The sequence below is a fragment of the Onychostoma macrolepis genome, chromosome 15 (genome assembly GCF_012432095.1).
Source record: "Onychostoma macrolepis isolate SWU-2019 chromosome 15, ASM1243209v1, whole genome shotgun sequence".
Lineage (NCBI taxonomy): Eukaryota > Metazoa > Chordata > Actinopteri > Cypriniformes > Cyprinidae > Onychostoma > Onychostoma macrolepis.
The window spans coordinates 25,753,904-25,766,656 of record NC_081169.1 but is presented as its reverse complement, the minus strand read 5'-3'; the positions used below and the strand labels follow the sequence as shown (position 1 = coordinate 25,766,656).

General features: G+C 36.9%; 1 protein-coding gene across 10 annotated transcripts in view; it reads left to right on the top strand.

The window, feature by feature from the left end:
* robo1 (roundabout, axon guidance receptor, homolog 1 (Drosophila)) overlaps positions 1–1,305 on the top strand; it is a 291,617-nt gene extending 290,312 nt beyond the window's left edge. For all 10 annotated transcript variants that reach the window (XM_058799334.1, XM_058799331.1, XM_058799336.1 and 7 more), the window contains one exon: positions 89–1,305. In XM_058799334.1, coding sequence (XP_058655317.1) covers positions 89–103 — 15 coding nt within the window. In that variant the 3' untranslated portion in view covers positions 104–1,305. The remainder of the gene's footprint in view (positions 1–88) is intronic.
* Positions 1,306–12,753: the final 11,448 nt, after the last annotated feature.

Below are 12,753 nucleotides of genomic sequence, written 5' to 3'. Positions count from 1 at the left end.
AAAAGTGTAAATAACACTGGTATTGCTGTGCTCTTTGGATGTTTCCTTGTATGATGTTTGCTATAATGCTTCAATCTTTTCTTTTCAGATGGTGGAGAGCTGAAGATAAAAAAATATGGCTGTCTAAAGTTCCTCAGCAACCATCTTCAGCGCAGTTTGACCATCTCGGCGGTATCTTTTACTGAAAACTACCGACCCAGAGTCACGTTTGGAAAACTGACCGACCATTCTTCATTTATTTACCTTAATTTTCGATGTGCATTTAAAGAAGAAAAAAGACAGAAGAAAACAAAAAACGAAGGGTGCATTTGAGAGGGGCTAAAGCAGTTTTGTTTTGATTCCAATGCAATATGATGCGTCTGTTAGCTCCTGAAAACGATTATGGCTTTGTTCACCTTGGCGAGAAGGTTGTCAGTCAGCTTTTACTGTAATGAAACTCCAGGCACAAAGGGACTGACTGACATGTACATACACGTGTAAACATATCTAACTGTCTTTTATAATCCATTGTGGTACATTAAATTTGTCTTCCTTGGCTTATTTGAATAATTTTAAAATTACGCCAGTTAATATAATTTTTTTTATAGCCGCCATCCTGGTTGTAAATTGTCATAGTGTTTAAACTGCCCCAGGAAAAGTGCCACATTTTGAGAGTTATTGTTTGTTCGTTTTTGTTTTTTGTAATGCACTGTTATTCTTTTTTGTCATTGTCGATGTTTGTTGTTCTATGTTTGACTTTGGTTTTAAAAGCACAATCACTAAACTTTATTTTGAACCATGTTATTGATTAACCTTTTTGTCTTACGTGAGGGGAGCGCAGACGGTACGACAAAAGGAATTGTTAAACCTGTTGATGTAGGGTTATGAGAAAAGAAAAAAGGATAAGCTGTTTACAAACGAGTGAATGAATGGAAACGAATCCCTGCATCCTTACCTTCGGTGTCTTTTCCAGATTCTCATTCCAGCTCTAGACATCCTGCAAAAATTAAATAAAGAAATATACAGGAATTAATGCAGGGATGTTATGTTTACGAAAGTATTGCTCCACCTGTGCACTTTCGTTATTAAAAAAGAAAACATTTTTCGATTCACATATGCACTTAACAGGAAGTGGGTGTCGGTTTGAGAATCTGGGGTGTTCGTGATTGGCTGGCCGAGGACCCGGCTTGGCTGCGTTGGTCACGATCTAAAAGGGGTGAGGATGTGAGTGTTAATTCATTTGACATCTGCAAGCATTTGTTTCTTAAAACAAAAAAAGCATAGAAAAATGAAGAAAAAAAAATAAAATCGAAATACTGAAACTGACCTGCTTGTTTTGTGATAATCCACTCTGATACATTTTGTGACACTTGAACCCATCACCTAGGACACAGACCTGACCCTAAAAAAAAAACTTAACCTTACCACAAGGAGAACTGTACCTCAAGAAAGTCATCCAATTTTGGTTAGTTCTCTTTAAAGATATGAATAAATAAAATCCCAATAGAGCACTGTGTATTGTACTATGTATTGGCCACTGCTCTCATATATTGAAATGTGCAATCCATCAGAGCCTTCTGTGCCATTTTATATAGTGCCTAAAAACTCCAAATAGTAATTTAATTAGGTTTGTTTGAAGTACTTATGGTAAATAGAAGCGTATGACTATGCTAAGTAATTACCAAGATAAACTATGCAACTCATTCATTCTCTTTGCACTGTTCAAAACTGAAAATAATTGAAAGTAGTTTTATCAGGATTTAACTGCTTAAAAATTACTTGTATAAAATTACAGTTTAAAAAAATGCAAATATCATAGACGATAGAAATCTATCGTTTTGAGTTTTGAGACTGAGGTTTTTACACTGGACGTCAAGTGGAAAGTAGCTAATAAAAATGTCCTTAAAAATCAAACGTACGTTAATATTAGCCATAAAATTTTACAAAATATTATACTAGCCATAAAACACTATATTATTTGTTATAGCCACATTACACTAATTTGTGAAAAAAAAAATACTGTACTGCCTTTGACACGGACCACAGTTGATATAGGAAGCATTTTCTTTTAAACATTATGTGCCTATTTATTTTACTACAAAACTACACATGGTTAGATGAATTTTAGTATTTGCACCAAGCATTGTTTTCACTGAAAAGAGTTCATTTGTTGCATCCCATCTATTTTTTTTTTTTAAACATACTAATAAAGGTCCCTTAATAAATGTGTCTGATCAGAACCCAAAACCAGCCTCATTATATCAGGCCTATTAGTCATGTAGGCAACCCGCCGACAAGTCGATTTTGTGAAGGTACAGTTTGCAGCACAACCTTTATAGAGAGCCACCGCACTATGACAACTATATAGGCTACAAGCTCCATTTGAAAATCCACAGAAAAATATTGGGACATAAAGAAAGTAAAATGTCAAATGCATGCCTTCTCCTGTGCATCTGCCAGGCGTTTTGGTTGCTGTCAGAAAACGAGAGCAGTTCCCCACAGGTGTTCCCCTATTAAACACCTTTTAAACAAGAACAAATCTGGAGCAACCGAGAGCTTCCCCTCTGGCTCGATCCATCATTTTAATGAGCTAAGGTGTGTATGCTGCGCACAATGAGGCACAGGTGATTAAAGCTAGTACACACACACAGACACTGACTGTGCCGCTAATATTATGAATCCATGTAGCCTAGAAATGACTGACTGTACATCGCGCTCATTATTATAAGACGACTTTCAGTACCTGACGACTCTGGGTCAATTCCTCATTGCTATCAAACACACAGCCGTTAGCTTCACCAAACTCAGGCTGAGAACGAAAATGGCTCATTTATTTGAAAACAGCATGTGCTCGACTAGAAAATGCAAGCTTTTTGTTTTTAGAACATAAATGGAGGCGATCAAAAATGAAATGAACAAACCATCCAATCTAGCATTGTTGCGGCGCTAATGAGCGCTCGCTAGTTAAATGAGACGCTAAATTCTGAGCTAATACAGGCAAACATTCAGCGTTTTCTGCTGTGGCGATGTGTAGGGTTTAACCTAATATCCTTTGTTAAGAAATTCATGTCTTATTTTTCACCCAAACTGGTTTAATTAACCCCACACGCATAACGGGAGGCAATTAAGAGTAACAGCTGTATGCTGTCAGGAAAGCCATCCTCCTGTCTGCTGCTGCCCACTGAGACCCGTGTAGATCAATCCCACCTGCTCACCCACCACCCTCATTCACCCGGATCACTCCATTTCATTTATAACATCTTCTCTGGAGAAGAGATGACGGGATTTGGATTTGTGGAGTGAATTCATTTTCTTTCTTTGTCTCCTAAGAAATTTAGCAATACTCAATTGATCACCAATGGACGCTCTTCAGTGAATGGGTGCCGTCAGAATGACAGTCCAAACAGCTGAAAAAAACATCACAAGTAATCCATTATGTGTGTTAATCATAAACACACAGCTTTCAGAATAGAGTGGTGTGGATTACTTGTAGATTATTGTGATTAAAAAATAATAATAATTATCAGCTGTTTGGACTCTCATTCTGACGGCACCCATTCACTGCAGAGGATCCATTGGTGAGAAAGTGATATAATGTTAATTTTCTCCAAGTCTGTTTTGATGAAGAAACAAACTCATCTACATCCTGGATGGATAAAAATTTTCATTTTTGGGTTAACTATTCATTCAAAGTGAACAGCTTATTTTACTAGAATTTATCAAATTAATGTTTGCACCATAAAAGATTTAATGAAATCAATCATTTAGAATTTTTAACTTGCAACCATGAATTTATTTCTTTTTAGAGTGTTCCTTCTTTAATTCCGTCATACCTTTCCCCCAGTCCTTCATCTCATTCCATTTTCTTTCTTTTCCCTCCCTTCTTCCATCACATTCTTTTCCTTCTACAGCATGTGTTTCCTGATAAGATGAGAACTTAAAATAACAACAGCTCATCACCCTGGAAAATTTCTCAGAACTTTGTGGACGAATTTGTCGAATTCAATTAAACCGATGCCCGACTTTTCTCCAATCGTCTTTCTCTCAGCTGTCGTGCTGGTCCTCACAGGAGTCTCACAGCTACCAAACTGCAGATTTTTTTTTTTTAATAACTCCATTTTAATAAGTCCTTCCTGTGCTCAGCTCAGCAGAACTCACTCCATCCGTGCTCAGACCTTACAATTAACCTGGACGAACTTCACCTCTCCTTCCCGCAGTCGGTCCTGCACATCTCACAGGCTGACGTAACCTCACCCGTCCCATCAGCCAATGAGTCACGGACAGTTTTTCATCAACTTTATTATTAGTTTTCACCAATTACATTATAAGGCTCCATCGCATAGTCAGGAAGATGCTCAGTCAAATTTATGCAACTATCTCTCTGCCAAAAGCGCTGGAACGAGCCAAATCGAAGGCGAACGACTAGAAGTAAATGTGTGAAGCAATCAACAGTTGCTGACAAAGACGTTCTGCTCTATCTTAAAAGAATATGAATGGATGAATTATGCATCAAGATGTCTCTATAAACCAATGATTAAAAAGAATGACATGCCAAGAAGATAAATGGCATGATTCCTTACAGACCTGCAATGCCACATGGTAACGGTTTCAGACTGAACCTTTCTATTACATTAATTTGCAAAAAAAAAAAATCATGGAAGCATTTCATCTCAAAAGAGGAGTTGCACAGTTACAATTCTTCATGCATTTGCTTGTTCATTGATTAATCCATCTCTCCAGCACAATCATTATTGCTAGCGTTAAAAGTGAAGCAATTTCTAAGCTACAACCTTCACTAAATGTAAATGCAAAAACAGGTCTCCTGTTGGTGAGGATGCTTAAACAAACATAGGACCAAAGTTTTTCAACATTTCAGGGAAAAGTGTTTTTTTTTTTATCAAATGTTACCAACTAGTGACTATCTTTGCATAGTAAGTTAAAGAGATACTCCACCCAAAAATGAAAACTGTCTCATTGTTTACCCTCATACTGCCCCGGATGCATATGATTTTTACTCTTCAGATGATACAAGCATCGCTTCTGGCCAAGTGTGAAGCGTGTTATGAAACTTGACATCAAATGAGAACTCATAAACCCATGTGTGACAGTTGACCAAAAGCATTGGTTTATTGTGTAAAATCAAATTATAGTGAAAAGTGTAAAATCTTTGTGGTAAAAATCTTCATTTGTGTTTATCTGAAGAAAGTAAGTATGAGAGAACTTTCATTTATGGGTGGAGTTACCCTTTAAGGTAGAAGAATGTTTTTTATCTAAAAAAACCCAAAAAACTTTCAAATGAAACGAAGCCACAACATCCAATTCATTCAAAAAACTAAACTCTTTAATCACTTTGTTTTGTTATGAGCTCCACAGTCACAGACCTGAGCTCTGACAATTACCAAGCTGAAACACCACGATGATTGACCATGTCCAAACAGCGTTTGAAGATGTCCGCAAACACACAAACAGGCTAAATTGGCATGTTTTTGTAGTTAAATGACCTGCTGAACAGACACACAGCGATTGCAGCCTGATGAATGATGAAGACACGGGTGAACGGCCAGGAGAGGCTTGTGAAAGCAAAGAGAAACGACTGAGGCATCTCTCGCTATTAGCCTGTCGCTACTTTTAATTCATCTTTGAAGAAAAACTTTCCCTTTGCCTCGAACCAAAAACAGAACGTGAAAACATTTGGAGGGCACATTCTCAAACGCTACCCTTGTCTAAAGCATTTCGACATACTGTACGCAATTCACCTCTGAATGTTGTTTTTACAGACAAAACCAGCGGCTCTCACAAACAAGGGGCTCCCCTCTGGTGGTCTCTGCCTGTTTATATTCATTGCCTGCTGATTAAGTGTTCTCTTCACTGCCGCCATCAATGCATTTGAACACCACTTCATGCCCTTCACGTAGAGGTAATTAGTTAAGGCTGTCTCCTATCATACCTACTGACAGCAGCTGTGAATCTGCAGACGGCAGTAAAGCTCAAGGTTCTGTTCGAGGCTTGTTCTATTGATCTGCACCCCGTCTCCTTTTACCAGTTTAATGACCCCCTTGATTTTCAGCAGAAAGGGTAATACGATATTGAAATGTCAGATGATTAATGCCGTTGTTCTTTTGTCTGGTGAGGGTCTTGTTGGGGAAGGTGACAAATTTCTTGCCCTTTTCGCTTTTTGGTCTGGTGGCGCACCGGAGCGGCCTGATCCATCGGAGGGAGGGAAATACAGGGCGAAGGAACAGAAGAGCAAAGGAGGAGGAGAAGAGGAGGATGACACCACACAGGGGATGGGTTGGCTTGTTCTGGTTCTGGTGTCAGGGAATAGATTGCATAAATCCATCTTCATTAATTGATGGGAAGAAGTAGAGAGATGCTACCTGGTGTGTGCAACTAGCTCTTAGAAATGTGCTGCGTGTGTAAACTAATCGTTTAAAATATGCATTTAACAGATGTCTTCAAAGTGTATATGCAATACAAGAATGCACGTTAATAGCTCTACAATGAAAAATTTAATATTCAGTGCATAGAAAAAGCGAGAAATGGGGCCAGATGGGTGGAGTATGTATTTCTATAGCATTTCACAGATGCATGGATCTTAGCTTGTATTTGCAGCAGGGATGCTAATCCAAGATCAAGATCAGGGTTACATCAGTAGCTCCACTGCAACAATTACAGTCTTACACTCTCAAAAAAGACAACAGCAGGTTGTCAGGAGATTATCTTCTGATGATCTCAACATGTTCTCATGTTAAACATTTCAAACAGCACTCAGTGGCAATGAATAAAAAAGTCATATTTCTTACCAGCCATGAAAATATATTAAAAATGCTTATTATATATATATATATATATATATATATATATATATATATATATATATATAAATTATTAATTGTTTCAAAAATATTCTTTTAATGCATCAAAAACATTTAAATTTTTGTCTCTCACAAAACATTTTGTCAATTTTGTTCATATTTGTTTTGGTTCTTTTATAACGTATTGCAACACAGTTGCAGATAAAAATAAAGACTTTAGGTATTATAGATAAACTCTATATGCTAAATATCACTAAATGCTTCATAATACAGTGCTTACTGTGAATCAGACTTTCCTTCTAACAGTATGACTTAAATCATGACATTCACTCCCTTCTGGGATGCTAAAATGTTAATTGCAGCTAAAACTGCATCCACACACACTGTGCATGCAAAATACTGTGCATAAACTCATAAATCCTTAGACTGTCTGCATACCTTACTCCTTAGACAACTCCTCTGGCATCCATCCTCCAACTCCACCTTTACTTCTGTAATTAATTATGTCTGGGTAGTGCTGAGCCGAGTCTAGTCTCAGTCTTCCAATCCAGTTTACCTTTATTAACATGAAAGATTATATGACCATATTAAATTGTAAAATTGTATACGGTGTCCCCAAAAAATATATGGACATTTTTAAAAATCTGTGATCATTCAAAAACACGATTCACCAACAAGCAAATGCTACAATGCTAACAGCAGCTAAAAACTGTATCTAAACAAAGGTTTTAACATGAATCCCTTCGCTGGCATCACCTAAATATTAATGAATATGAATTGAATACATATTCACATGCTATAAACATCAACCAATTTTGAGTCATATTTCATGTTCCATTCCTGACCTAGCAAAACCGAACACAGATGACAGAAACCACTAATACTGATACATCACACTGTTGAGAGTTTAACATTATCAGCAAACATCATATTTGCAGAGGGTCAAATTTTTTGACATCAATATTTAGTTTCCTGCAAAGAAAAACAATTGCATAATGTGTAAATATTGTCGTAGGGACCTATACATTGACCATATTTATTTTCACAGTTGTGTTATCAGCATACATGCCTCTCGTTTGTGTTTTTTAATTAGGAACCGCAGCGTTCAGACGCAATACAGATAATCTCCTTTCGGTCTGAGATGGGGGGAAGCCGAGCATGAAAGTAATTGGTGAGTGGAACACAAATTGGATGGTAACGTGATGTGGTTTCTATCCCTCCGAGGCAGAATTTGCACATCCATTAGAACAATGCTGTTCTCTGCACATTTCCAAACGTTTTATTACTCACACACGTACACATTTATGATCAAATACTTAGCAGGCTTAGTGATAAAATCCCACGTGAAGGGGTTATAAACCCATGATAATATTAAACACAATGGCTTTGTGTAAGGGGAGGTATTTATGATTGTTTTACAATGCAGTATGACAAATGTATGTTCTGTCACCAGTCTGAATGAAATAAAGATTAAGTGGCTGCAGGGCATTAAAAAGCTTCATGATAATGTGTGTTGGGAAATACCGATAAAATCTGAAATGTAAAATATGTTGCCTTCATTTACTTGCTTTTTCAAAGCGCTTTATGAGCAACACCAAAATGGGACTGCAATATGTTTGGGGGAAAAAATGCAAACTGATAAAAAGGCAATTTACTTGCATTCAAGCCAAATAAATGATTACATAATAACTGCTTACCCACAGAGACTTGTTGTAAACATTGCACTATATATATATATATATATATATATACTCTATATATACATGGCTGCATACCATCACGCAACTCCATGTTTTTTTTGTTTTTTGTTTTTTTCCCCATACTGAATTAGGTCTGGGAAATTCTCCTTCCTGTACACCTGTATAGAAAAAAGCAAGACAAAGCGTTATCTTTCACAACAAAAAAAAAAAAGATTTATAAGAACATTTAAATATGAAATAGTATGCACAGTGAAACTTAAAAAGTACTTGTACACTTAAAAATGTATGAGATTCAATGACATCTGAGATGAAAGTGCTATATAGAAATGTTAGTGTCTATGTTGGTTTCATACATTTCTTAAAAACATGTCTAGTATTTTGTTGCACAAAAACAACATCAAAAGATTTGGAACAACAGGATGAGTAAATGAAGACCATTTTCATTAGATGGCACTAATTGTTCAGTCAACCAGCTGCAAAACTTTGTGATTCAACTGACCTGTCACTTTTTGGCCCTCAGGAAAACATGTGTCTCATAAGATGTTTGTGTTTAATTGAAATACTAAATGAAAAGTGTTGCCTACAGAGTTATGACTCATTGTTTAAAATACTGCACATCTGCGGACGGAATAATCGCACAGAGACTAGAAGTGCGTCAACAAAATATCACGCTCTTATGGATTTTTGAACGCAATTTCAAGCTGATTGCATTTCATCCTCGTTTAACCCTCTCAGAAGAGTGTTTTGTATACAGACGCGTTGTGCCCCTGAGGAACGACGTTCTCGGTTACCTGCTCAACATCTGATGGGTTCCACATTATGGAATGTGGATGTGTCAACACTTGAACAGATTGTGAGATTAAACGGTGAAGGAAATTGAGAGGTGAGAGTGGAAGGATACAGCGCAAAACAGATATTTCTTCTCTTCTCTATCCCCCTTTCCCTCTTTCTTAATGTGTCGCCATGTCTTTGTGTTAATTTGCTGCTTCAGTGAGACGCTACATCGAAAGCGCCATGTCTAATAACTTCAGCCGCCTTCACGCAAAAAACACATCAGAGTCTCACGCTCAGGTGCCACTCAAATTATTAAAAATAACCTCCACTACCATGCGTCCCTAAATCAGAGAATTTACCAGACACGCAAGACAGGGTTGTGAAGCTTTCGCTGCCTGTCTTGAGGGTAAAACTGATGAGAGAGATGTCTTGTTGCTCTCCTGCTCTCCTTTCAACTTCCAGATTGTGTTGCTCACGTCGACATTTTCCTGTCTTCACGACACAAGTGAAAGGGTGACTTTAGATACGGTAAACTCTTCAATGTCACATTTTTATCTTACACCACAAGATAATCGGGCTGATTTTGGGCCAATTTTTCCCCTTCCGACAATCTTAGGTAATGTCCCGATTATCTTGGTGGCTCTGTCAGATTTTCCTGTGGTGTGAGGTGTGTTAAGAGTGACTGAATCTGCTCGGAAGAACGTCGGAGGCGCCCCGATCGCGAATTGTAAATATTCGACATGTTGAGTATTTACGATCAAAAATCCTGATGTGTGTGTGGGGGGGGGACCCGAGGACACCACACACTATAGGAGCAAAAAGTTATTTTTTTATGCATGAATGGATATAATATACAAGTTTCACTTTTTGAATGGAATTAGTGAAATAAATCAACTTTTTGATGATATTCTAATTATATGACCAGCACCTGTAAGTTCTTGAGAATTAGGTGAGAAATGAAATGACACTGGATTGCCTCAGCTAGTCTTATGATTTGGTGCACACGAATTACACAGTGACATTCAGAATTTTCAGTGTTTTGAAAGAAACTTATTTCTGGCACAATATGTCTGAACGGTCATAAATACAGTGTAAACAAAACTATGTTTGATCTGTATTTATCATGAAATTTTTAATAATGATAAACATGTTAATGTTTTGCTAACACACAGGTGTTGCTCCTCAACCAAACACGGCTTCGCATCTTCTAAGTATGTTTTATGTAGCCGGATTTGCTCAAGCTTGCATGGAAGCTTCTGACATGAAAAAAAGAAAAAAAGAATTGATAATTGCGACTTTTTGTCTCACGTACCATTCTGACTTTATCTCAGAATTGTGAAATACAAATTTACATTTGCTAGTTATAAAGTCAGAATTGTGGGATATAAACTCTCAACTGCGAGAAATAATGTCAGAGTTGAGAGATATAAACTTGCAATTCTGACTTTTGTCTCTCAATTGTGAGTTTTAATAGCGAGTTTATATCTCACAATTTTGACTTTTTTCCTCACAATTGCAAGTTTCTCGAAATTCTGACTTTTTTCCTCAGTTGTGAGTTTATATCTCACAATTCTGACCTTATTATCTTCACAATTGTGAGTTCTTGCAATTCTGACTTTTTTTTTTTCTCTCAGAATTGTGAGATGTAAACTCGCAATTACTCAAAATCCCTTACGTAATAACAATTATAACTACATTGTGTACTTTAAGACCCCAGTCTTTTCTTCCGACCCTGGTAAATGCTGAGATAAAAAGAGTGACATTTTCCTCACATACGCAGATTGCTGAAAGTGATATGAACGTGATCTGTCATATCACCAAAGTTTGCGAAATGGACCTTCTACTCTTTCATCAGCACACCACCATAAAAGTCATTCAAGGATGACATTTTAATGTCAATAAACATCTGTCGATTATTATTGAGAACAAATACAGAAGGTATTTGGAACACAGGGGTGACTCAGTATGACATTTACTTCACCAAACATGTTTGTTTGCAAATGTGCATGTCATTAAAGCTTAACAAACAGTCGCAATTAATATGTGTGTATGTTTATGTGTTATATTGTGTGCATCAACGTGTATGAACGTTTAGTATTTGGCTGGAAACTCTAATGCTCTATATACTACATAGGTTAATGCGTTTATTTAAAAATACCAATATATTTCATTTGAAATTTATTAAAGAAATAATCTCTCATCATTTACTCACCCTCATGTCAAAATGCACAAACTTTTTCTTTTATGAATGATTCAAAAATAACAACAAAAAGCACCATTAAAGAACCATAAAGCTATAATTTGTGCACTGAATTCCAAGCAAGAAAATAATTTCAATTGTTTAAGATGAATTGAACATTACTTGAGATTAACTGAACAAATGGTTTATTCCAGGTACTATAAATCTTGGTTTGTTCCAGGACCATCAAAAATAGGAATACTTAGCAAACAAGAAATACTTACAATAAATAGGAGTACTTAGCAAAATAATGGTTTTCAGTGATTAGATAGAGGTCAGGTTTTGTTTTAAACTCACTGCAACTATAACATTGTCCATCAAATACCTCTAAAAAAAAAATATATCATGCCAACTTTCCTCTCCTACTATATTTATGATTACGTACCGATGTGTGAGTATCTATAAGTATGATATACCCTTTCCTAATTCGATGCTTAATTTCAAACTGTGAGCAGTTTGATATAGCTTGATGTTTCATAATTATCAATCACCATGAGTATGCACATAAATCATTTTTAACAGCATAATGCAGAAGGACCATCACTCCCCTCATTGTCCTTCTTTTTTCTGCTTCATTGTTACCCTTTAATTAATAAATTAATTAATGAACCAATGACTCGTGGGTGTGGGCGGCGCCTCCCACTGTGTGACTGAGCACACATCGTTAATCAGGGCCATTCCCATTAACCGGGTCAAGCAGGGTCATGCTCAAACAATTACAGCTTGATTAAGAGATGTTCATCAGCAAATCCCACCTGAAGACAAGCCACAGCTCGGACCAAACCAGTCTCCGAAACCTCCCAACAGGTGGATGTGCTGGTGGATTCGGAGTGCGAGGTTTGCAGAAATTATTTTCTTTTTGAGACTTGGTTGAATAGATGTTCTCTTTCAAAGAGTTCCTTCAACTTTCATTCAATCTGAAGATAATGTCACAGCCGCCCTGAGATTGGCCTTCTGGTTCCTTTGGGCTGACAAAAGGAAAAGCTGCAGCAAGGGTTCATGGGTAATTACAGCACTCCTTCAGCTAACCGTAGGAAGGATAGCTTATAAAGATGGCAATGAGAGCTTAGTGCCGCTGACTCTATGAAAAGATGGTAAAGCTGCAAGATAAGAGGAAAAACAAGACCTTGGAGTCAAAAGTGAAATGAAAAGAGAAGACCTCATTTGAATTTATCTGCTTTCCAACAAAAGGAAGAACTGACCAACTTGGGAAGCATAAATGTGTTTTTAATTAATTTACACAGAT